We start from the raw sequence: 23,258 nt of genomic DNA, 5'->3' as shown, positions 1-23,258 counted from the left end.
AGAAGCAATAAAAGATAAATCTGGCAAAAAAAAAAAAAACTACCAAGTTAAAACGACTGGGAAAAAGATATTTGCTACATATATCATAAACAAAAGAATCGATATTTCTACTATGTAAAGCATTAAAAATTCCATGCCCGAGGACCAGAACCCAATAGAAAAAAAAAGGAAAAGACTACACTTGATGTCATAAAGATAGAAAAGTGATCCTTAAATGTGAAAAGATGTTCAAACTCACGTTATAGAAATATAAATTGAAATGGTATTAGGATACCATTTTTCACCTTTCGGACTGGTGAAAAATAAATAGTACAATATGGCCTTGTCGGGCAAGGCCATAGCAAAATATTGTTCTGTGGGATTGTAGACTTCTGAGATCCTGCTAGATGGGAATTCATCAGTACCCAATAGAACTGCCACCCCTCTTCCTCCCAGGGTCTGGAGTCAGAAGTCAGAGGGGAACTTTGAACCCAGGCACACTGAGTTGGGTTGCATGTGCCAAATGCCCATCCCTTGGAGTTATGCTTCTATATCACATGCTTCAGAGGAATCTAATTCAGTTCATCTTTTTATGTATGTTATGCCTGGCGTGACTTAACCTTTGACAACCATTGTACTTGTACCGATTACTTTTGAAGACACACCTCCAGTAAGACAAAAATGCACAAGCATAGAACTATCTACTGTAGCACTGTGCTTGCAAATATTGGAAACAATGTAAATGATTATATGGGGGAAAACGCATGTATCTACTCATGTATTCAAAACAAATAAGGGAAGATTAGCTAGAAGCTCTTGTTACCTAGAGAAGACGGGTGGATTGTAGAAGTTAACATCATACCAATATGGAGTGGGTAATGAGAGCATGGAAGGCATGCTGAAAGTTTGTTGGCCAAATTTTGGGCAGTTGGAACAACAAAATGAACAATGACAGTAACGAAATAAAATCCATTGGATAAAGACACACAATTGAACTCCGTGCACAGTAAAATTTCAACTAAACATAGAAAGAATGATAGAAAGAAAATCACTATTAGGTAAACATTATAGGATAATTGTTACAAAGAAACATAGATGGATACAAAAAGTACAATGTGAAGCAGGATTTTGCTGTTTCAAGATCTCACAAGGCAGTCCCTAATTTTAAGGGGGAGAATAGAGTTACTGGACATTACCTGTACATACCATCTTAGCCAACTGATTGTTAACATCATGAGTAATAAGACATCCTGATGTTGTGTACTTCCTAATGGGATGCACTGAGGGAGATATGATAGCATCACTATGGTATTTTTGTTAAATATGATGTGTTGCTTCAGGGCTGGCTTCATGGTGCAGTGAGTTGTTACCTGTGAGGCTGTCTTTCCATATCAGAACAGAACACCCATTCGAGTACTGGCTGCCCTGCTTCCAATCCAGCTTCCAACTAGTGCACATGGAAAGCAGTGGATGATGGCCCAAGTGCCTGAGCAGCTTGCCACCCATATGGAAGACCAGGTTGGAGTTCCTGACTCCTAGCTCAGTTCAGTGCTGGCTGTGTGGCCATTTGGAAAGTGAACTAGTGGATGGAAGATCTCTCTGTATCTCCCTTTCTCTGTCACTTAGTCTTTCTTTCTTTCTTTCTTCCTTCCTTTCTTTCTTTCTTTCTTTCTTTCTTTCTTTCTTTCTTTCTTCCTTCCTTCCTTCCTTCCTTCCTTCCTTCCTTCCTTTCTTTCTTTCTTTCTTTCTTTCTTTCTTTCTTTCTTTCTTTCTTTCTTTCTTTCTTTCTTTCTTTCTTTCTTTCTTTCTTAATTTTAATTGGAAAGTCTGATTTACAGAAAGGAGAGAGAGAGAGAGGAAGATCTTCTATCCACTGGTTCACTCCCCAAGTAGCTGCAATGGCCAGAGCGAGCCGATCCAAAGCCAGGAGACAGAAGGTTCCTCCAGGTTTCTTTGGGCTGTCCTTGACTGCTTTCCCAGGTCACAAGCAGGGAGCTGGATGGGAAGTGGAGCAGCCAGGGTTGGAACCGGCACCCATATGGGATGCCGGTGCATGCAAGGCGAGAACTTTAGCCACTAGGTTATGGTACTGAGCCCCACTCTGCCTTTCAAATGAATAAAATAAATCTTTAAGGATGTATCATCTTATTATAATCATGAGAAAATATCACACTCAAATGCAGAGACACTATAGAATAACAGAGCAGTACTCTTCACAAATATCTAGGTCATAAGCAGTAAGAAAGGTGGAGGTACAGCCAGAGACTGGGAAGGAATAAAGAAATAGGATGAATACATGCACTGTGAGATCCTCATGTGGCTACTGGATTAGAAAAAGGATTAGATATAGGATTTCACCAATATTAATTACTTGGGTTTGATAATTCTACTGTGGTATATAAAATGTTAACATTCATGAAAACCAGGTGAAGCTACATAGAAACTTATTTTTACTGCATGCTATAATTTGGAGACAGTCTGTCTCCTCCAAATACATACCGAAATGTGGTTCCCAAAGTTACAGTGCTGAGAGACAGTGAAACCTTTGAAGAGTGATTAGGTGAGTCATGCAGCTCTGGTAGGACTGGATCCAGCTATGTGGGTGCCCCTTGTTCTCTCCTGCATGCACCCACTTGCCCTTCCAGCAGAGGCTCAGACGAGAAGCCTAGCCAAACTTTGCACCAGGCACTTGGCCTTTTCTGCCTTCAGAGCTACGAGCTAAAGGAAACCTGTGTTTTCCTCAGTCACTCAACCTCAGGCAACTGGAAAGGAACAAAGGCACCACTCTCTGTAAGTCTCAAGTCTCAAAATATATGGGCAGTGTTTCTATTTTAAGAACAAAAGACGCGTGTCTGCTCTCCTACCACACAGGAAGGAAGACGCACAGCTATGAGAGTGAACAGTATGGCTTTGGTGTGTTATTGCAGAGTCTGGATCTGCGGGGGGAGATGGAGAGGGTCTTCCTGAGGCTGTGACAGCTGAGCTCCACAGAAAGGCCTCTGCTACAATGGCCAGTTTTGGAGCCCCCCGTGATCTCAAGTTGCTGGCAGCAATTAGCATGTGCTTCTGCATCACCTTCACAGAATTTCCTGAGATGGTTAACTTCCTTATCTGATTCTGTATATTGTGCTTTCTGAATTTATCCAGCCATTTTCAGCTAGCTCAAGGCTGAAGAAGCAGAACCTCTTGCATTCTTTTTCCCCTTGGTTCTTTTGCAACTCAGGGCTAACTTCCTGGTTGGTGATCATGCCTGAAACTGCAAAATTTAGTGAGTAATACCCATAATGAATGTGGGGGAAGAAAGAGCCATTGCTTTCATTAGAATATCATTGGGGGTAGGTGTTGTGCTTCATGTGAAGCTGCTGCTTGGTATGCCCACATCCCTTACTGGAGTGGTGGCATAAGTTCCAGCAATTCCATTTCCAAACCAGTTTCTGGCTAATGTGCCTGGGAAGGCAGCACAAAGTGGTTGAAGTATTTGGACTTAACCCCAACTATTGTGGACCAGCACATGGAAGAGCTCCCGCTATTTCTCCTTCTCATTAAATGATCAGCGATCAATTAATCCAGTGCTTCTTTTCACAGGCAACTAAAACAGAGACTCTGGAGGGACTTTCCTGTTGTCCCCAGAGAAATCAGCAGCAAAGCTGGTGTTTGGACAAGGTGACTGCTCGGTGTTGGTTTTGTTTTGTGCTCCACCAGAATATCGTAACCGGAATCTTCCTCTCTCAATGCGCACACAAGTTTCCATAGCTGCTGCTGTAAGGGCAGCCCTGGCACTCGAGAGAAAACAATTGCAGAGGTGAGAGGCTTGGAGGAGTGTGTGCTGACCAGATCACGAACTTGGGGAGTCTTTCTCTTCAGGAAGGCCTGGAGACAAGCACCTAAAAGTGGGTGCCCAAGTGGCCCCTCAGAATGTTGCCTAGGTGACAGGCTCTGCCGCAGTGCTCTCTGGCCCACTCTCTACTAGGCTTGCTTTTATCCTTGAAAAACAACTGTAGTCAAAGTATTCCCAGAATTATCTATTCTTGAAGGGTATTTAGAGACCTGGGTAGAATGGAGAGAAGGAAAGCTTGCAATTAACTGTTTGTCTTGAACTCTTGAATCTTGGTCCCTGGTTGTTGTTTTAGTACAACAGTGATATTTGTGTCCCAAGTCCTGAGATCCAAGGAGATCCACGAACAGTTGGTGTTGTATGTGTGCTTGATCTATTTCCAGGATATTGGGGCAAATGATATGTAAAAACTTATTTATTTGAAAGGCAGAGTTATCAGAGAGGGAGGAAGAGGCAGAGGATGTAATTCTCCATCAATTGCTTCACTGCCCAAATGCCACAAAGGCTGGGTCTGAATTCAGGAGACTAAAACTCCATTGGGGTCTCCCATGTGAGTGGCAGGGGTCCAAGCACTTGAATTGTCTTCCGCAGATTTTCCAAGGGCAAGAATAGGGATCTGGGTCAGGAATGGTGCAGCCTGGACTGAGAACTGATGTTCCTGTGGAATGCTGGCATTGCAAGCAGTGGCTTAACCTACTGGGCCACAGTGCTGCTCCCCAAGCGACAAATCCACCCATTACCCCTAAGGAAGGTGCTAATAAGAATGGTTGGATGTGGTTTTAGATCAGAGGTACAAAAAAAAAAAAAATAGTGAAAGAAATCTAGAACCAATACAAGTATACCTTGAGAGGCATCCATACTAACCTAATGTCTTCTAAATTTCTCTTGAAAGGATAAAAAAGTCACTAATTAAGATGAGGATTTTGGGGTTTGATGAATGTATACAGCATCCACAGGGAAGTCAAATTAGGATGGGAGGAAGGGAGTGCTATTAAAATAAAAATTGAGAATTATGCATAGACATCAGTGGAGTTAGCTATGAAATTGACAGGTTGAATCAAATCATAGAGGGCTTGATAGGTCCCGAATATGCACCCCAAGAGGCCTAGAAAGCTGATCATGATATCCTTGGCAATGGTAGCACCGCTCAGATCCTCAGAGTAAAAGGTGGTGATCTCCAGGATGGGCGGGATGATGAGGGCCAGGGCGCTGCTGCTCACAGAGCCCACCAGGGAGATGACCAGGTCCAGGCGGGGGATGAGGATGGCCGAGACACCTGCAGAGAGGGGAGAGATTTGAGTCATGGGGGGCTCCTGCGAGAAAAGTGCTCAGAAACCATGTGTTTGGGTCTGGCATGGTAGCCTAGTGGCTAAAATCCTCACCTTGCAAGTGCCGGGATCCCATGTGGGCGCCGGTTCTAATCCTGGCAGCCCCGCTTCCCATCCAGCTCCCTGCTTGTGGCCTGGGAAAACAGTGAAGGACTGCCCAAAGCCTTGGGAACCTGCACCCGCGTGGGAGACCCGGAAGAGGCTCCAGGCTCCTGGCTTCATATCAGCACAGCTCTGGCCATTGCGGCCACTTGGGGAGTGACTAATTGAACAGAAGACTTCATCTCTGTCTCTCCTCTTCTCTGTATACCTAACTTTCCAGTAAAAATAAACCTTAAAAAAAAAAAAAAGAAATCATGCATTTAGATCCCTAGATTTTCACATACACCTGACAGCCTGCCCCGGGTCGTAGTAGGTCAGGACCTGTGACTCAGCATTCTCACAGCCCTACCCCCATCCTGTCTTTTTTTTTTTTTTTTAAGACTTATTTATTTGCAAGGCAGAATGACAGAGACCTTGGCCTAAATCACAAGAAAGGAAGGCAGAGCCAATGACAGTGGGTCAGGTGGCATTGTAGGCAAAGAGTATTACTTTATCCTACTCACAGGTGAGACAGACCAAGCCTGTGCGAACAGACAGGTCTACACATAGCGTCCAGTCCTCTGACACCTTAGAAATGGCGAACGGGATGATGATCTCGGCAGGGACATGGAACTGGAGTGCATAGGTGAAGAAAATGCCAACAGAATACATCAGCTTGACTGACTGGTACAACCTGCGGACAGATCATCGAGAGGATGTGAAATGCAGCATGGCTCCTGGGAAGGGCTGATGAGGCCTCACTCATTGCTTGGCAGCTGCTGATGGCCACTGAGTTCCAGAACTGGCTGCTGTCCAGACTGGCCCCAGGGGCAACCTGGTAAGCTTACTAACCACATACATTCCAGGGGCTTCTGAATCAATGGGCTTATGGCTCAGGAATCTGTGCTTCATGAAACGTAAAAGGCACTGTTTGCTTACGGTAACATTCACAGAAGCCATACTGTGTATAACATCCCTCCTACCCCTGATTCCTAGTCTCCAGTCCCCTTCCCATCAGTGACCACTCAGGGTTGTCTTGTAGCACTTCTAGTAGTAATCTGCATCCACATGAACTCATACAGGGTTCAGGTACATTCCTCTACATACTGTTGAACTTTTCGTATTTTTTTCCCCATCAAATGTATCTTGGAAATTATTCCTTAGTACATATAGATCTGGCTCACCTACTCATATTTCATAGCTGGTCAGTATCCTAACATCAAGAATATACCGTACATTTTTTACAAGTTCCCTCATGTTTAGATTATTCCTGGTCTTTTGCCACTTCTGCAAAGATCATCCTTATCATAGACAAATATGTATTATAACATACAACCCCAAAAGTAAAAACACTAAGCAAAAAAAATTATATGTTAAAATACACATAAAGTAGATAAATAAGGCTAAGCCATATTTCAGACTTGAACAGCCTTGGGATATAGTGTTTGTTTCCCGCCCTAAGGTGTGGAAGTTTCTGCTTCCCCACATCTGTGCCAACACCATGTGTGAATGCGTACTAATCTTTACTTTTAAAATGAGCATCTCCGTTATCCTCTTGAACACAAAATAGTCATTTTTGTCTGCTTGTGAACTCTTCACCCATGTGTTCCTGGGTTGTTGATCTTTTCTTATTGGGAAGGGATATTCACTGAAAATGTCCTGGAGAATCTGATGACCCATCAGGTTCACATCAGCAGGTGTGAAGTCCTGATGGGGTATAACCCCCATGGAACGGTGCTCTGCCCAAGGCAGCTAGTAGCAGTCTAAACTGCCTAGAGTGAGATTTGTGCATTAGGATGAGGCCTTACTTGCATAAAATGGGGTACAATTTCAGAGATGCTCCCTGTATACTAACTGGCATAGCCATTATCACAACACAGTGAGGTAATCCTCACACTGACTTCATGCGACAGAGGGACAGCCATTTCTGCAGTTCACTGCCTACTGCTAGGCACTTGGCGGACTTGCATGTGCTTGCCTCTTTGGTATTGAGGTGAGGTGATGTAACTGGCTTTTTCTTTTTCTTTAAAGATTTGTTTTTATTGTAAAGGCAGAGAGAAGGAGAGACAGAAAGATCTTTCATTTGCTGGTTTACTCCCGAAATGGCTGCAATAGCAGGAACTGAGTTGATTTGAAGCCAGGAGCCTCTTCTTGATTTGCCACACAGATGCAGGGTCCAGCTGCTTTGGACCATCCTTTACTGCCTTTCTGGGGCTAGAAGCAGTGAGCTAGATGGGAAGTGGAGCAAGCAGGACATGAACCAGCACCCATATGGGATGCGAGTGCCTGCAGGTGGAGGATTTAGGCACTGAACTCTTGAGCCAGGCCCCATGTGACTGGCTTTAACTGATGCTGAGGAATGCCCAGCTTTGTGGTAACAGGTGTGACTCATGTGTTCTTGGCCATGCCAACCAGTCACATGGTAAAGTGATTCTTTCATAAGGCTATGTTCTAACTCTCCCACAAAGGATATATAACATGAGCACAGCAGGAAGCTTTGCGTCTCTGGCCAACGGGAGTTTGGAGATGTTTATGATTGGAGCATAACTTGGCTTTATCCTGACTGATGCAAACAGGCATTACCATCTTATTTTACAGAGAGGGGAACGGAGGTCTGCAAGGTTTTAGGCCAACTTGACTAAAGTCACACAGGAGCCAGGATCCTATTAGCTTTAGAAGCTGTATTCAAACACTTGGTGGTGCCCGATGGCTTTATCACTGTGACTCCAGCAAGTCAGTGCTGGATCAGTGCATGCCAGCCTCAAAATGTTTCCCAGATGGGTAAATGAATGAATACAAGTATTCTAGTGCAAATTTCAAGTGGAGCCCAACAGCAAACGTAGAGCCATTTCTGAAATGTGGGAGTCTGAGTTAACGTCTGCCTGTAGGATGCCAGTCCTTTCTTTGACTCAAGCTTGTTGTTTCTGTTTCTGGGTATTCTCAGATCATTCCTGCTTCCTCGCCTTCACACTTTAGAGCCAGACAGATTGGGTTCACGTTTCATCTTCTCACGGTGTGAGCTGAGAAAGTTACTTTCAGCCTCTCTGAGTATGAGCTATTAAATGGAGTTGGTAATAATAACACCAACCCCTAGGGTGTTGTAAGAGCTCAGTGAGGCATTGTCATGTATGTGGTATAATTCGATGAAGCAACGTCCACAACTGTCTAGCAAATAGTATAACTTCTATACGTTTATATTCTATATTAACTTCCATAAAGGAAGGAAAATGTGATACTTGTCTTTCTGAATCTGACTTGCTTTGTTTAGTATATGCTATCTAAATCCATCCATTTTGTTGTAAATGTTAGGGATGTGTTCTTTTTCATAGATAAGAAATATTCCATTGTGTGTGCGTGCTACGCTTGCTTTATTCATTATCTGACAGACATCTTAGGTTGATTCCATACCTTTGCGGGTATGAATTGGCTTGCCATAAACATGGGAGTATATGTGTCTGTTTCATTGTACTTCTTTTGGCTATATTTCCAGAAGTGGAACAACTGGGACATATGGTAGATTCATTTTTGATAATAACCCCCAATTTCCTCACATTATAATCATTGTTATGAATCCCTCATTTTGTGATATTAATGTTCCTATTTTCAGGAAAGAATAGCAATATATGTGCTTGTAATCATAACTACTTACGAAGTAAATGTGACAATAATCTTAAAAATCATGAAATTTTAAAACAAAAAGATAAATATATACAAAAAGGAGTTCACTGTGGTGGTATACATTTCCTGGATTATCACACTGACCTATTATTATACCTAATGCTAGTATTAACAACTAGCATCTGTTGTGAATAGCAGCTCCTTTCTATTGCTAAGGTTCAGAGCTCATGCCTCTCCCTACTCCCAATGAAGTAACCAGGGACATACCAGCAGTTGGGCAAGTTAAGGGTGATGCTGGCCTGGGTGTCTGCTCCAAACTTCATGTAGCCCAGTGTCCCTAGGAGGATGTAGAGGACGACGACCAGGGACATCCCAATGTACAGAACAAAGGAGAAGTGCTGTGGGTTTTTCATCTGGTTCTTGAGAGGTAGCACCTGTAGGCAAAAAGAATTTAGGAATGAGAAGACAGATAGACATGTGAAGGGCTGGCTTCCCCAACAAGGGCAGAGGACCTCCTCTGAGTTGGTGGGAAGGCCAGAGGGTGCTGCTTGGTGTGGCCACACTCCTTTCATTTCTCCCCTCATTTTCTTTTGCCAGGAATGCCTAAGTGATCTTGGCTGACTGGTAAGTCCTCCCGGCTGGGCTCTGTAGGTGGGTAGGGAGTTGCCCTTCATCAGGTGGAGGCTATATTCTGAACATCATAGGCACTGAGTGTAGTTGGACATCCAGAACAATAACCGGTCACCTTAAGGAGCTCCAGGCATCACTCACTCAAATCCTCTCAGTCTTACCATACCGACACCCTCAAACGTGAAGAGGGCTGTACCGAAGAACAGTAGGAAGGTCTCCCAGTTGGCCATCAAAGGTAGGTCGCTGGGAAACGGGATCCCCTGAAACAAGGCAGGAGAAGAGTCTGGCTTTACACTAATATAAATCCAGCCATTGCAGGCAGAGGATCCGCCCACCGTGACAATCACCCTGCCAGGGGCCTCAGAGGCTCTGTCCCCTACCGGCTTCTGCCATGGCTTCAGGAACAGACCTGTAGGATATGCTCAAAGATCAGAGCCATGCTCCCCAGGGTGGTGATGCTGGCCAATGTTGAGAAGATTGACAGCACCTTGAGGTTCTGGACAAACACCAGTAGGATCAGAAAGGGCAGGATGATCAGCATGTAGAATCGGATGTCCAGGATGGGGTGCAGCACCAAATTCTTCCTGGGTTGGCAGGTCTTGGAGGTGATGTGGGCTTCTTCTGCTATCTGCCATGAGTGTAGTGAAAGAGTAATTAGGCTTGTTCACCTCAACACAGGACACCCAGTGAAATTTGAATTTCAGTTGATTGGCAGTTGATGTTTTAGTATGAGGAGAGCCCAAGTAATACAAGGGACACATTCACAATAAAACAAAAAATATTTGCTACTTTTTTGAAATTCTAATGAATATGGCCATCATATTTATTTCGGGGGGCGGGGCAAATCTGGTAACCTGAACTGTAGTGCCTGTTGGTCAGCTAAACATTCTGGGATGTCATAAATTCAGGCACAGCCAGAGGATGGAGAACGGCAGAGATGAGAGAAGGTGTGCAGCTAACACATTCGGGTAAACTCCTCTTTCTGCCACACACACAAAGCTGGGCTGAGTGCCTGCATCCCACATGTAGTGCTTCAGTATTAGACCCCAATCTTCTTCCTGCTAAAGGATGCCCTGGGAGGTAAGCAAGTAACAGCTTAAATGACTGAGTCTCTACCCGCCATGAGAGACTCACATTGAGTTTCCAGTTAAGTCTGGCCCAGCCCTTGCTGCTGTGGATACTGGGAGTGAGCCAGAGAATGGGAGGATCTCTTTCAGAGAAATAAAAATCTTGAAAAACATAAAAAGCATCCCGCATTCTAAAACGTGTGTAGAAACCTTGACTTGGAATCCGAGGAGGCCCACCATCGAGCCCGTTGCCTTCTGCTTAGCTTTAGTATGTGGCAGGGAGTGTCTCCTGTTCCAGACTGGAATATTGCAGGTGTGTGGCTCCCAGTTTAGTTAGGCAGACAACTCAGATCCCTAAAGCGTGTATTTTCTTTTTAGCTTTTTCAGGCTAAAAATGTGTTTTCTGGGCTGTAGTTTCCAGGACTGAAAGAACTCTCATATGTGGTTTGGTCAAGGAGTAGCAGGATTGCTGTCTGTTCCCAGGACCTGAACCCCAACACTTGTACTGAATACTCTGCCAGAAGAGCCTTCTTCACCTGTTGAAAATTGTCTGCCATAAACATAAAGTAGACGCTGCAGAAGCCCAGTTGTGTGATGATTAATAAGAAGCTGACCATGTACCTGGGGAAGAAAAGAACAGGCAGACTGAGAAAGCAAGCATTAATGTGATTGTATGAGAACATGTTTAAAAATTTGAACAAGAAATTGAAGCAGTTGTTTCTATCGATATTTTCCCTCATTTCTTTGAATTTTAAAAAATGTCAGTGCCACAGAGAAAGTTGAAAGAACAGTATTATGAACATTTGCATGCCCTCTAATATGCCAATCAATAATTTATCATGTATAATACATACACACTGTTGCACAGACATAACTTATATATAGAAAATCAGTTTCAATGTCTCTCAGTCATATAGTATATATTGTGGCTTTTAAGTTTTTAGTATAGAAAAATTTTACATATGTGTGGAGTACTATGTGATGTTGCAATACACATTGTGGGGTGTCCAATTAAAGGCCGTACATGTACCTCTTTAAACATCTAACACTTCTTTATGTTGAAAACACTCCCAATCCTATCTTCTAGTTTGTTTTTTTTAATAGAGAAATATATAGCAAGTTAGCCCTACCTATGTCACCTTCCTGTGTAACAGGACCCAGAGCATCTTGCCTCTAACCTTGTACTCATTAATCAGCCTTGTCTCATCCCTTCTTCCTTACCCTCCCTAGCCCCTGGTAACCACCATTATGGCGTTAATTCTGATCAGATCATCTTTTGGCATTTGAAGGCTCCACGCATGATTGAGGTCATGCCCTGTTTGTCCTTCTGGGCTTGGCTTATTTTAATTAACAGAATGATCTTCAGTCCCATCAATGTTTTTGCAAGTAGTGAGAGTTCATCCTTTTTTGTGGCTGGGCAGTATCCCATTGTATGTATGTACCACATGCCTCAGTAGATGGACATGTAGGTTGTTCCCATTTCCTGTCCAGTGCTGCTGCTGTCTAATGCCAGTGTAGAAGCCTCTTGAGCAGACAGGTTTGATGGCCCTTGCAGAAATGCCAGGTGTGATGGCTAGATTGGGGGGGATAGTTCCATTTTCAGTTTCTTGAGGTACCACCATGCTGTTTTCTACAATGGCTGTACCAATTTTTATTCCCACCAACAGTGTGCAAACACTTCCTTTTCTCTGGAACTTTGCTAACACTATCTTTTGACTTTTTGATACTGGTCAATCTAACTGGAATGAGGTAATAACTCATGGTGGTTTTGATTAACATTTTCTTGAGGTTTAGTGACACTGAGCATTTTATTGGCCATATGTATATCTCTCTTTGAAAAATGTCTGTTTAGATCCACTGGTTGCTTGAAAATTGGGTTATTAATATTTTTCTTGCTGTTGAATTCCTTGAATATTCTGGATATTAAACCCTTGGCATTGTGGATACTTTGTGCATATTTTCCCCTTCTGTTGTTTCTGTCACTTGTTTGATCATTTCCTTTACTATGTAGAAATCATTCAATTTGATTTTAAAAATGCCATTTGCCTATTTTCCTTCTGTTCCCTGTACTGTAGGGATCTGATTTAGAATACACATCTTAAATACCTCAATTTCTCTCTAAAATATCTTAATATCTTTTACAAACATGTTATCTCTTATTTTTTTGATTCTAGATCTCATCAGGGCTTGTACATTGCATTTGGCTGTGACTCTGAAACTTATTCAGAGTAATAGGCAAGATAATATTAAATAATTGATACATTTCCATTCATGCATGTACATTGACATGTATAGAGAATGCAAGAAGAGGATCATTTACCAGCTAAGTATCAAAGGAGGGGTGGGGGTTGCTGGGAAATTCTCTAGATTGTGTGAAAGTTTCCAGTAAAAACATCCATCAAGGCCCAGCATGATAGCTCAATTGGCTAATCCTCTACCTTGCAAGTGCCGGCATCCCATACGGGCACTGGTTCTTGTCCCAGTTGCTCTACTTCCCATCCCTCTCTCTGTTTGTGGCCTGAGAAAGCAGTAGAGGGTATCCCAAAGCCTTGGGATCCTGTGCCTGTATGGGAGACCCAGAATAAGCTCCTATTTCTTGGCTTTGAATAGGCTGAGTTCCAGCTATAGTGGCCATTTGGGGAGTGAATCTGCAGATGAAAAGTCTTTATTTTTGTCTCTCTTCTCTCTGTAAAGTCAGCCTTTCCAATAAAAATAAATAAATCTTTTAAACAATAATGACATAATCAATTTAAGGCTTGTATAGCTAGAAATGAAGGCGTGCAGGTGGGACTGTCACTGTTGTCACCACTATAGCTGGGATTACTACCTTCCCCACATGGAGTGAGCCCTCAGCCAAGGGTTCGAGCAGGTTTCCAAGCTGTACATCATGGCCTCGCTGTAGTTGACAAAAGTCTTGTGCAGTCTAAAGGGAAAGGAAGAACAAGGCAGGATTTAACATCTTTGGTTAGAGATACCATTTACTCCCCCAAGGGAGGCATTCCTCTATCTATGTGTGCAGGAGTGGAGCTTCCTGTCAATTTTCTAGCAATGACATATTCATAAAAGTACTTTGTGAGCAGGACTGTGCTTCACACATTCGCTACGGCTGACCTAGGCCAAACAGACCTACCCAGGTGATGATGAGCTGGCTTTAGGAAGCATTTCCTTGACTACATTCCTACTATGACTTGGAAACCTCTCTGCACATGCGTAAGGCTCTGTTTGGATCTGCAAGTCCTGGAAGTGGCTGAGCTCTCAACTGGGGAGCTCAAATCCTGCATTTTGTTTGCTTTTTTCTTGCAGGTTTTTAAAATTAAGTTAAAATGTGTAACATTGGAATATTATGATGCTTGAAGTCATTATAAACTATTCATCTTACCAATAACTGGGTGTTTTAAATTTTTTTGTGAAATTACTCTAACAGCGGTTTGCCTAGGACAAGTTATCCCGGCCGGGTGTGCATGTTGCAGTGGGGAGACTAAAAGGAAAAGACTACATGTGTCTCATCAACTCTATCCTCTATCCCTATGTGCCTGTGTATCTATCTACCTATCCATCTACTGACTTATTATATAGATACAGCTATGTATGTGTGTGCAGGTGCTCAGAGTCCTTTGATAACTTTGGTCACTTGTGCTGTTTCCAGGGAAGGAGTCAGGCTCAGAGGAGTACAGGAACCTGACAAGGTGGTCCAGCTCTTATGCCACAGTCTGAGTCTAGAATGGGAACTCTTCCCACCCTCTCCTCTGCCTCTGTAGAACAAAGTGACAAGGATGGTGGCCTGAAACAGTGAACCCCCTGTTGGCAGGGTTAGTAGTCAGAGCAGACTCACCACTGCATCGGATGGGGCCCGGGACTGGGGTGGGGGTGGGGAAGAAGGGGGCAGAGAAGTTGGCCTCTCACTTTTGCGTGAGGTGATGGGCGCAGTTCAGCAGGATGACCATGCAGTGTACAGTGAGGATGCCGATGGCCAGAAGACTGATAGGACCCACCTGCGGGGAGAGAAGTGGGCCAGTGAGCCGCCGCAGACTGCTTCCAGGCTGGGCACCCCCAGAACAAAGCCATCGCTGGAGCGACAGGCCCTGTTGCCTGACATGCTCTGGTTCCAACGCCCTGCTCGGCATCGCTGCCCATTGGCGGCTCAACTCGGCTAGGAGCTGTGAGCCACAGAGTGCACGATGCCTGTACATGGCCCAGGCCTGCTGGGTCTGCTTCGGGGCTCTATTTCTGAAGACTCCCTCGTGGTAAGTTTAGTTCATTATCCATCCCAGCCCTCATCTTCCTCCTCCAAGGTTCCTCTTAGAATTAAGTTCTTTTCCTCTGATAAGGAGGTGGTCGGCAGGGGGCGCTGTTGCTATGCGTCTGTACCTGGGCTGCACATTGGACTGCTCAGTAGCATGTGTGGGCCTCTACATGCTGGTACCTGGGCTAGTAGGTAAGTAGGTAGGTTGGGAGCCACACCCTCCCCGGCACGCCCCTTTCCACAGGAAGTATTCCCTCTGACCGCGAAAGCAGGAAGCGCTGGCGCCTGCGCACTCTCTCTCCTGCGGGTCCAGCATACTAAAGGTAAGTACCCCTCTCTCTTATTTTTCCCTTCCTGGCCCATTCTGTTCCCGAACATGGCCCATGTTCGTTTGGGAATTCTTCACCTCTAAACAAACCTTACCACTCTGCAAGCTGTGTTGGCGCCTGTATTTAAAATGCTTTTTTAAAAAGAGGCTAGAACCTAGGCTGTAAGTATTAGGCCCAAATCTAGCCCACAACAGTAAGAGTCCGCGTGACCACCAAAAGCGTCTCTGCGCTTCATGAATCTCTCTGGAGCTGTTGGCAGCGGGCACAGAGGGAGACAGAACCGATGCTGTGGTGTGCCTAATTTAGTAATATTCCTCTTTTAAAAATTAAAATAAAAACAGGGCTAATGATGAACTGGATCCTTCTGGATGGGATCGGAAGGACATGGAGGCTTGCTTACCTGCTCTGTTCTGGACTCCTGTGCCTTTATGGACACACCCTGAAATCACATTGGAAACAGGGGCGGCCACCTGAGGACCACTGGACTCCACTAGAGTGTAGCCGGCATGGGGGAAGAGCTTCTCCCGTTTACTTTTGAACTTCCTGAGCCCAAGAATGCACATAGTAGGGACTCAGCCAACATTCCTGCAGTGACTCATGGGGAGAGTCCTGGTAGGTGTGGAAGGGTAACGGAGCCGCCTGGAGCTTAAGCAGTGGAGGAGTCAAAGTCTGTCTTAAAACACGCACCTTCATCGCTTGAGATCTAGAATCCAGAAGGTTCTGAAGGACAGAGTCCCACTCTGGGACCAGAAGTGATTTTGGAAAGCCTTCTTTAGATCCTGGGGCCACTTACCAGGTTTTGAAAGAAGAGAAAATTCATGGCAGCTAATGGGGAGTTATGTATTCTAAATAAATACACCTCAAGTCTATTTGGAATATTCTGGGTGTTCACCTCTACAACAGGTGCTTTGGGGAGGAGGTAAAGGGAGATCAGAAATCTTGCCTTAGAGCTTTAAACTGAGGAAGATATGTTTTATAAGTGCTGTAAGAACTCCAGATGAGACAAGTGTAAGTCCCAGAAAAAAACACAGAAGAGGATGGCATTCATTTTCTAAGGAAATGATACAATTTTAGAAAGGAGGAAAATTTCAAATGACCAAGTCAGGGGAGCAGGAAGAGTATGCCTCGAGAGGGAGTGGGGGGAGATGAGGAAGGTCTCCTTGTCCTCATGCCCACGGCACTTTCTCGCAAACTGGCCAGTGGTTTGAGAGAGGATTCACACACTCAGACACAGAGAGCCAGTGTAAATGAGCGCAGTGGGCTGAACACAATCCCGAGGATAGGAGGATGGAAGAGTGCAGGTGCTATCATGGGGCTTTCTGTGTAATGGTCCGTGCGCTGCAGGGATGCTCCACTGGCCTGCAGTAGGTTGATGTTAGTGAGCACAGAGTTCCTCCAAAGTGCCCGATGACAAGCAAAGCAGAGGCCGTGCAGCTCTGTCATCTCCCCTCTGCACAGAAATAAGCTGGTCCCAACCCCTGGGTGCCTCTTACCAATAAGCCAGCATTCTTTATGGCCAAAGGAAGCCCCAGGAGTCCTGTGCCAATGTTGCATTTCAGCATGTGGATCAAGGTTTGTGTTGTCCTGTAGTGGGGATAGTAGGGAGACAAGGGGGTTCTGTGAGTAGAAGGCAAGGGCCTCCCATGCCTCAGCTCCTACCAGCAGCTCCGGTGGCACCTGTTGGGAACACGGACAAACCCAAACCAAGCGGGCTCCAGGACATCTCTCTCGGTTCCAGGATCTGTGAGGAAATGTGTGATCCAGGACTAGTGCTGCTTCAGGCACGTAAGAAAAAGTAAATTAAATCAGTACCATTCTGGAATACTCTCTTGTACAAGTTAGTTTATGAATCCATCCAGTGATTTGTTTACTCAAATAGTATCTAGCATGTAGATAAGCAAATGAAAAAACTGAGTAATTATATAAGTATATATGAGCATATGTAAAATTTACTCACCCAGGATCCCGCACTTGCTAAGGTTGGTTTGTGGGGAACACCATCTATGTGTCTCAGGTAGATGGCAGAAACCCAGGGCCTTGAGCCATCACCCCTACCTCCTAGGGTCTGCACTAGCAGCCAGCTGAAATCAGGAGCTGGAGCAGGTTGCCCAGCTACACACAGTCTTAACTGTTCCAAGTCACAGAGTATGTATTGGCACCATTTATTAACCCACTCACTAGAGGAAAGCATGATTTTCTGCCACATGTGGAGTACATGCTGATTCATGTTCACAACCCTTCATTTACTCAACCATATTCATTGTGAATCTAGATTGCTATGAAGGGTTCAAGAAAATACGTTTAAAATAATAGCCATGATTTTTTCCTTCCTTTTGTCCATTTCTTAGCAGTCATTTCTCCAAAAGAAAGACTCTCTCCTTCCCGCCCACCACCACTTCCTGCCCTGCTCCCCGCCTTTCACATCTGTCTTAGGACAGCACCTTATCCCAACAGAAGTGGATCTCATGGAAGTGGTGAAAAGAGGAGAGAAACTGTGGCACCTCGGTTGCCACCATCACACACACCAGAGCTTCGAGTACATTCCTCTGGGACTTCTGGGGTTCTTCTAGGACCCTTTTTTAGAAACCGCTTTATATGTTTTCCTTAAAAAATTATGCTTTCTGGCTATAAAAGGAGATTTCCCATGCCTACCCCCAGTTGGAGTTGACATTGTTCATGGCGATGAGCAGTCCTCCGGGCAGCTGTGTGTGCTTCTCCATGGCCTGGATGTCGCCTGGGAGGGCGGCAGTGTGTGCTGGACCCTGGGACTGATTGATGCCGTGGAACTTTCCGTGCCCGCAGGCTGGTAAGCATTCATCATGGCAGTGCTCTGTTTTGCTGCATGTTTGTGTCATCCTTTATTTAACCATTCTCCTAATATCTCCAAATTGTCTGCATTCTAACCAGGACACTAATCAAAGTTCTTACACAGATCTCTGCTGTTATCTTGGAGTAAAAAAACTCCTAGAAGTGATATTCTTGATGGATACGTGTACCAGGCATCTTCAAGGGATTCATGAAAGATGTGTATTATAAGAGAACTGTGTGTGGATTTTAAACCTTTTGCACCAGTAGTAGCATATCTTTAATTCCATTTTCCACAAACTTTTGAAGTGCCCTTGTCATTATTTATGCTTAATTATACTTTTAGAAACTAAATAGTAATGGACTGAAATTCCAAAAGAAACACAGAACACAACACCCTCACCCCAAAAAAAGAAAAAAAAGCCCAAATACTGAATAGAAATGTTTTTTCTAACTCAGTCTTCCAGTTCTTTCTCAGAGATAACTATAGCTGCTGCTGCTGCTCTGTGTGTGTGTGTGTGTGTGTGTGTGTGTGTGTGTGTGTGTGTGTGTGTGAAAGACAGAGAGAGGGTCTGGTGCCATAGCGTAGTGTTTAAAGTCTTTGCCTTGAACACGCCAGGATCCCATATGGGCGCCGGTTCTAATCCCAACAGCCCCACTTCCCATCCAGCTCCGTGCTTTTGGCCTGGGAAAGCAGTCAAGGACAGCCCAAAGCCTTGGGACCCTGCACCCACATGGAAGACCTGGAAGAGCTCCTGGCTTCTGGCTTTGGATTAGCTCAGCTCTAGCGGTCGTGGCCGCTTGGGGAGTGAACCATCAGACAGAAGATCTTCCTCTCTGTCTCTCCTCTCTGTATATCTGCCTTTCCAATAAAAATAAATAAATATTTAAAAACAGAGAGAGAGAGAGAGAGAGAGAGAGAGAGAGAGAGAGAGAGAATCAGATGGTTTGATAAGACATCGCACTGGCCCCAAAGGGAAAATAGTCTGAAGCTGAGGAAGAAAGAAAGGGCACCTAGCCAGGCTAGGACACAAAGTTTCTCCTGGGGTACGGCAGTGCATGTTGGGGATACCCATGCTACCAGGGTTTTTTTTTTTTTGCAAAAGCTGGAAAGTACGGGGTAACACCAGAGCCACATGAGTCCATCTTTCCCAATCCTGCAGGCGTTGTGCTTGCTCTGTGCAGCCCATTCCCTAGGGAGCAGCAGCAACAAGAAGAGGGAGAAATGCAGAGCTGCCAAAGCAGCCACACTTGCCCCGGGCCCTGGAAGAGCAGTCCTGCCACTTACGAGAGTCCTGCGGTCTCCCCTGCAGGCTGGCCTCTCTCTGGAGTCAAGGTGCTGCTGCTGCTCCCCAAGGGGGTATTGGACCCGGTGGCCGACGAGCTCAGCTCACTGCTGTTGTCCTGTCCAAGTGGTGATGTCTTCAGCATGGCAGGAAGCTGGTGGTGGCGACCTGGACTCATCCAGCTTCCGATGGGATTCTCCCCAGACACGCCATGGCCCCCAGTCCCCGAGGGTGCCTGGCCCAGGCTGGAGCCTGAAGTGTGAGGACAGGAGAGGCAGATGCCAATTATGCCTCACCTGGCTCCCTGGGGCCGTGCCAGAGGCTGCTACTGATCCTGGGTCCCACAGACAGTGGGTCAGCCAGCTGCCAGGACGCACCTGGACTCTTGGCCTCTCCCAGTTCAGCCCTGGCTTTTTTAGGTCCAAGGGAACAGTGGGACTGGGAGGAGGAAGGCACCATTTGACTGCAGGTCCTGGTGCCTGGATGTGTGGCTCAGTGCTTGTGTGTCTCTAACAGGGAGGAAACCAGGGCTACCTCACAATGGAGACTGACCAGCCAATAAACCGTGACAAAACCCCTGGCCAGAGGTGTGGCCCAGCACAGCACAGTCCAGCTGCACCGTGCCTGGCTGGGGAAGTGATGGCTTAGAAGGCTCAGTTCAAATCCTACCCATTCTGAATTTCTGTATAGGAAGGAGGTGTGGACAAGCACCTGCCTGGGAGGAAACTTGAATTATTTGCTCAAATGTATTTATTAAGCTCCAAATATGTGTGATGAACTTTCTCCATGCTGGAACTACACCAGGATAGAAAATCTACCAGCTCTGTTTTCAGATGCTTAACAATCTGGTGGGACTGAAGAGGCAGCTGAGGCACCCAGGAAGTGTATTAGTGTGTGTCAGTGTGAGAAAGATGGTGCAGGCAAGGGGATGGAGAGGGATGGCAAGGAGTATGGAGTGTCATCCAGGGCTTCACTGATGGCATTTGGGTGAAGAGCTGAAGTGAGTGTCCCAAGGGTAACTTGGAGACGTGCCAAGGTCCTGAGGAAGGAGAGTTCCCCTGTTAGGAGCAGCAGCGAAGTCTTGTAGCTGGCCCAGGTTGCACCATGCAGTGGGTGGAGGAGCAGAGTGGGTGTCAGTCAAGATTGCCTGGCATTTTCCTGGACTGTGTCTGTTGCCATGGCTCAGTTACCAATGGTGTCTCCTTTCACTATCAGAAACAACTTGGTTTGGATGGTCAGTTACTTGGGATGAGGCTGCAGAGGTAGATGGAAGAGGCAGCGAATGAGGTGGATGGGAGCTTGTTGGCCATTGTAATGCCTTTGGCCTTTACACTGAGATGCGCAGTGGAAGCCAAGAGTAAAAGTTCCATAAATCAGTTTTATGTGACAAAGATTTTAGTTTATGGTTTATTTTTTTATTTGAAAGGCAGAGAGAAGGAGAGAGAGAGAGAGGGGGAGAGAAATGGCTCCCATCTGCTGGTTCTTTTTTCCAAATGCCTACAACAAGCAGGGCTGGGCGAGGGTAATGCTGGGAATTGGGAACTCTGTCCAAATCTGCCATGAGGGTGGCAGGGATTCAATGACCTGACCCATCCCTGCTGCTGCTCTGGGTGAACACTGCCAGGAATCTGCATGTGAGAGCACAGCGAGCACTCAGACCCAGGTGTTATGCTTTGGGGTGTGGGTGTCCCCAACCATGTCTTGATTGCTGCCTCTGTTTCCTATTTTCATTCATAAAGGGGGCGAGCTTGTTAGGCATTTATCCCTTGTCTTCATAGAAGCAGTTAATGTTTATTCCGTTTACTTCTATTTGAGAGGTAGATTTTTTTTTTAATTGGAAAGTCATATATACAGAGAAGAGGAGAGACAGAGAGGAAGATCTTCTGTCCAATGATTCACTCCCCAAGCAGCCGCAATGGCTAGAGCTAAGCTGATCCGAAACCAAGAGCCTGGAGCCTCCTCTGGGTGTCCCACACAGGAGCAGGGTTCCAAGGTTTTGGGCCATCCTCGACTGCTTTCCCAGGCCACAAGCAGGGAGCTGGATGGGGATTAGAATCAGCACCCATATGGGATTCTGGCACATGCAAGGCAAGGACTTTAGCCACTATGCTATGACACCACGCCCAAGAGGTAGATTTACAGAGAGAGATCTTGCACCCACTAGTTCACACCCCAGATGCCCTCAGGGCCCAGTGCTGAGCCTGTCTGAAGCCAGGAACTTCTTCCAGGTCTCCTAGGTGGGTGCAGGGCTCAGGCCTGTAGCTACCCTCCACTGCTTTCTTAGGTTATAGCAGTTAACTAGATGGGAAGTTGAACAGCCAGGGCATGAAACGGTGCCCTTATGGGATGCCGGCATTGAAGGTGGGGGATTAGCTTGCTAACCCACCATGCTGGCTGCTGTCTGTGCTTTTCTTTTAAGTGCAAAAATTTGCAATGTTTGAGTTGGAATTTCCATTCTTTGTTTGTTTCACATTGGAGAACTTCTCCTACTTCAAGATTACAAATTATGTGCTTTAGCTATGTCTTTCTTAAACTTTTATTTTGAATTTTATGGTACAATTCCATAGAGCTAGGACTCCACCCCTCCAAATTCCCTCTCCCAACTGATTTTCCCCGTATTATTACAGTAGTATATTTCTTCATAAGGAATTGTAATTCCATCAGTCTGTTATTTGTGTTACTTAAAAAAAATGACTACTGGGCCCTGTGCCATAGCGTAGTGACTAAGGTCCTTGCCTTGTATGCGCTGGAATCCCATATGGGCACTGGTTCTAATCCTGGCAGCCCCACTTTGCATCCAGCTCCCTGCATGAGGTCTGGGAAAGCAGTCAAGGATGGTCCAGGGCCTTGGCACCCTGCACTCGCATAGGAGACCTGGAAGAGGCTCCTGGCTTCGGATCGGCTCAGGTCTGGCCGTTGCTGCCGCTTGGGGAGTGAATCATTGGACGGAAGATCTTCTCTCTGTCTTTCCTCTCTGTATATCTGACTTCCCATAAAAGAATAAAAAAATTTTTTTTACTGACTACTCATTTCTTTGACTATACGTATTGTTGCCCTCCCTTATCCACATTTTGCAGCTTGTTGCTTCCTTGTCAAAATGATCTAGAAGTTTTTCTTAATAATTCCTTCATTTCTTCCTTCATTCTTCTTTTTCTTTTCTTTTTATTTCTTCTTACCTTTTCTTTTCTCTCCCTTCCTTCCTTTCTTTTCTTCTCTTTCTTTCCCTTTCCTTCTTTCTTTTCTTTTCTTTCCTTTCTCTCGAGGGAGAATTTTCATTAATTCACTCCCCAAATGGCAAAAACACTCAGGGCTGGGCCAGGCTGAAACCAGGAGCCTGGAGCTTTATTCAGGTCTCTCACCTGAGAGGCAGGGGCTCAAGGACAGGCCATTTCCCATTGGTCTTCCAAGTGCACCATCTGGACGCTGAATTAGAAGTGAAGCAGTCAGGAGTTGAACTGTTGCCCACGTGGGAGCCTGACATGGCCCTGACCACTGCAGTCATCTGCAGAGTGGGCCAGCAGATGGAAGAATCCCCCTCCCTCCACCCCCTTCTGTCTTTCTCAGCAGCAGTCGACTGGAATTCCTGCATGCCGTATCCGCTGGTTTGAGTACCAGTTATTTCACAATTCCAATCCAGCTTCCTGGCAGCAGATGATGGTTCAAGTGCCAGGTTGGTTTGAATGTAAGATTAAACCAATTATGTCACATGATAGGATCGTGTCCTTGAAGGATAAAAAAAGAGAGAGAGAGAGAGAGAGAGCGAGAGAGAGAGAGAGAGAGCAGGGTGGGGCCTGGTCCTGTAGCCTAGTGGCTAAAGAACTTGCCTTGCATGTACCAGGATCCCTATGGGTGCCAGTTCTAATCCTGGCTGCTCCACTTCCCATCCAGCTCCCTGCTTGTGGCCTGGGAAAGCGGTTGAGGGTGGCTCCAAGCCTTGGGATTCTGTACCCACATGGGAGACCAGGTGGGAAGAGGCTCTGGGCTCCTGGCTTCAGATCAGCGCAGCACTGGCCATCGCAACCACTTGGGGAGTGAATCAACAGATGGAAGATCTTCC

General features: G+C 45.6%; 1 protein-coding gene and 1 long non-coding RNA gene across 2 annotated transcripts; one reads left to right on the top strand and one right to left on the bottom strand.

The window, feature by feature from the left end:
• Window positions 1-4,747: 4,747 nt before the first annotated feature.
• LOC121153371 (proton-coupled amino acid transporter 3-like) lies at window positions 4,748-16,682 on the bottom strand. Its single transcript, XM_040975875.1, has 9 exons — window positions 16,604-16,682; window positions 14,442-14,530; window positions 13,366-13,461; window positions 11,075-11,159; window positions 9,881-10,099; window positions 9,633-9,731; window positions 9,109-9,275; window positions 5,748-5,917; window positions 4,748-5,090 (listed from the first exon to the last, which is right to left on the bottom strand). The coding sequence occupies exons 1-9, from the start codon at window positions 16,670-16,672 to the stop codon at window positions 4,825-4,827; spliced, it is 1,260 nt and encodes a 419-aa protein (XP_040831809.1). The 5' UTR covers window positions 16,673-16,682; the 3' UTR covers window positions 4,748-4,824.
• LOC121153377 lies at window positions 5,767-11,395 on the top strand. The gene is made up of 3 exons (XR_005883391.1): window positions 5,767-6,061; window positions 9,439-9,465; window positions 11,022-11,395. It is a non-coding gene; the product is annotated as an uncharacterized LOC121153377 (long non-coding RNA).
• Window positions 16,683-23,258: the final 6,576 nt, after the last annotated feature.

The sequence above is a fragment of the Ochotona curzoniae genome, unplaced genomic scaffold (genome assembly GCF_017591425.1).
Source record: "Ochotona curzoniae isolate NIBS_2020 unplaced genomic scaffold, NIBS_Ocur_1.0 contig_1, whole genome shotgun sequence".
In the NCBI taxonomy this organism is placed as follows: domain Eukaryota; kingdom Metazoa; phylum Chordata; class Mammalia; order Lagomorpha; family Ochotonidae; genus Ochotona; species Ochotona curzoniae.
The sequence above is the reverse complement of the archived record's forward strand: the minus strand, read 5'-3'. Positions and strand labels throughout refer to the sequence as shown.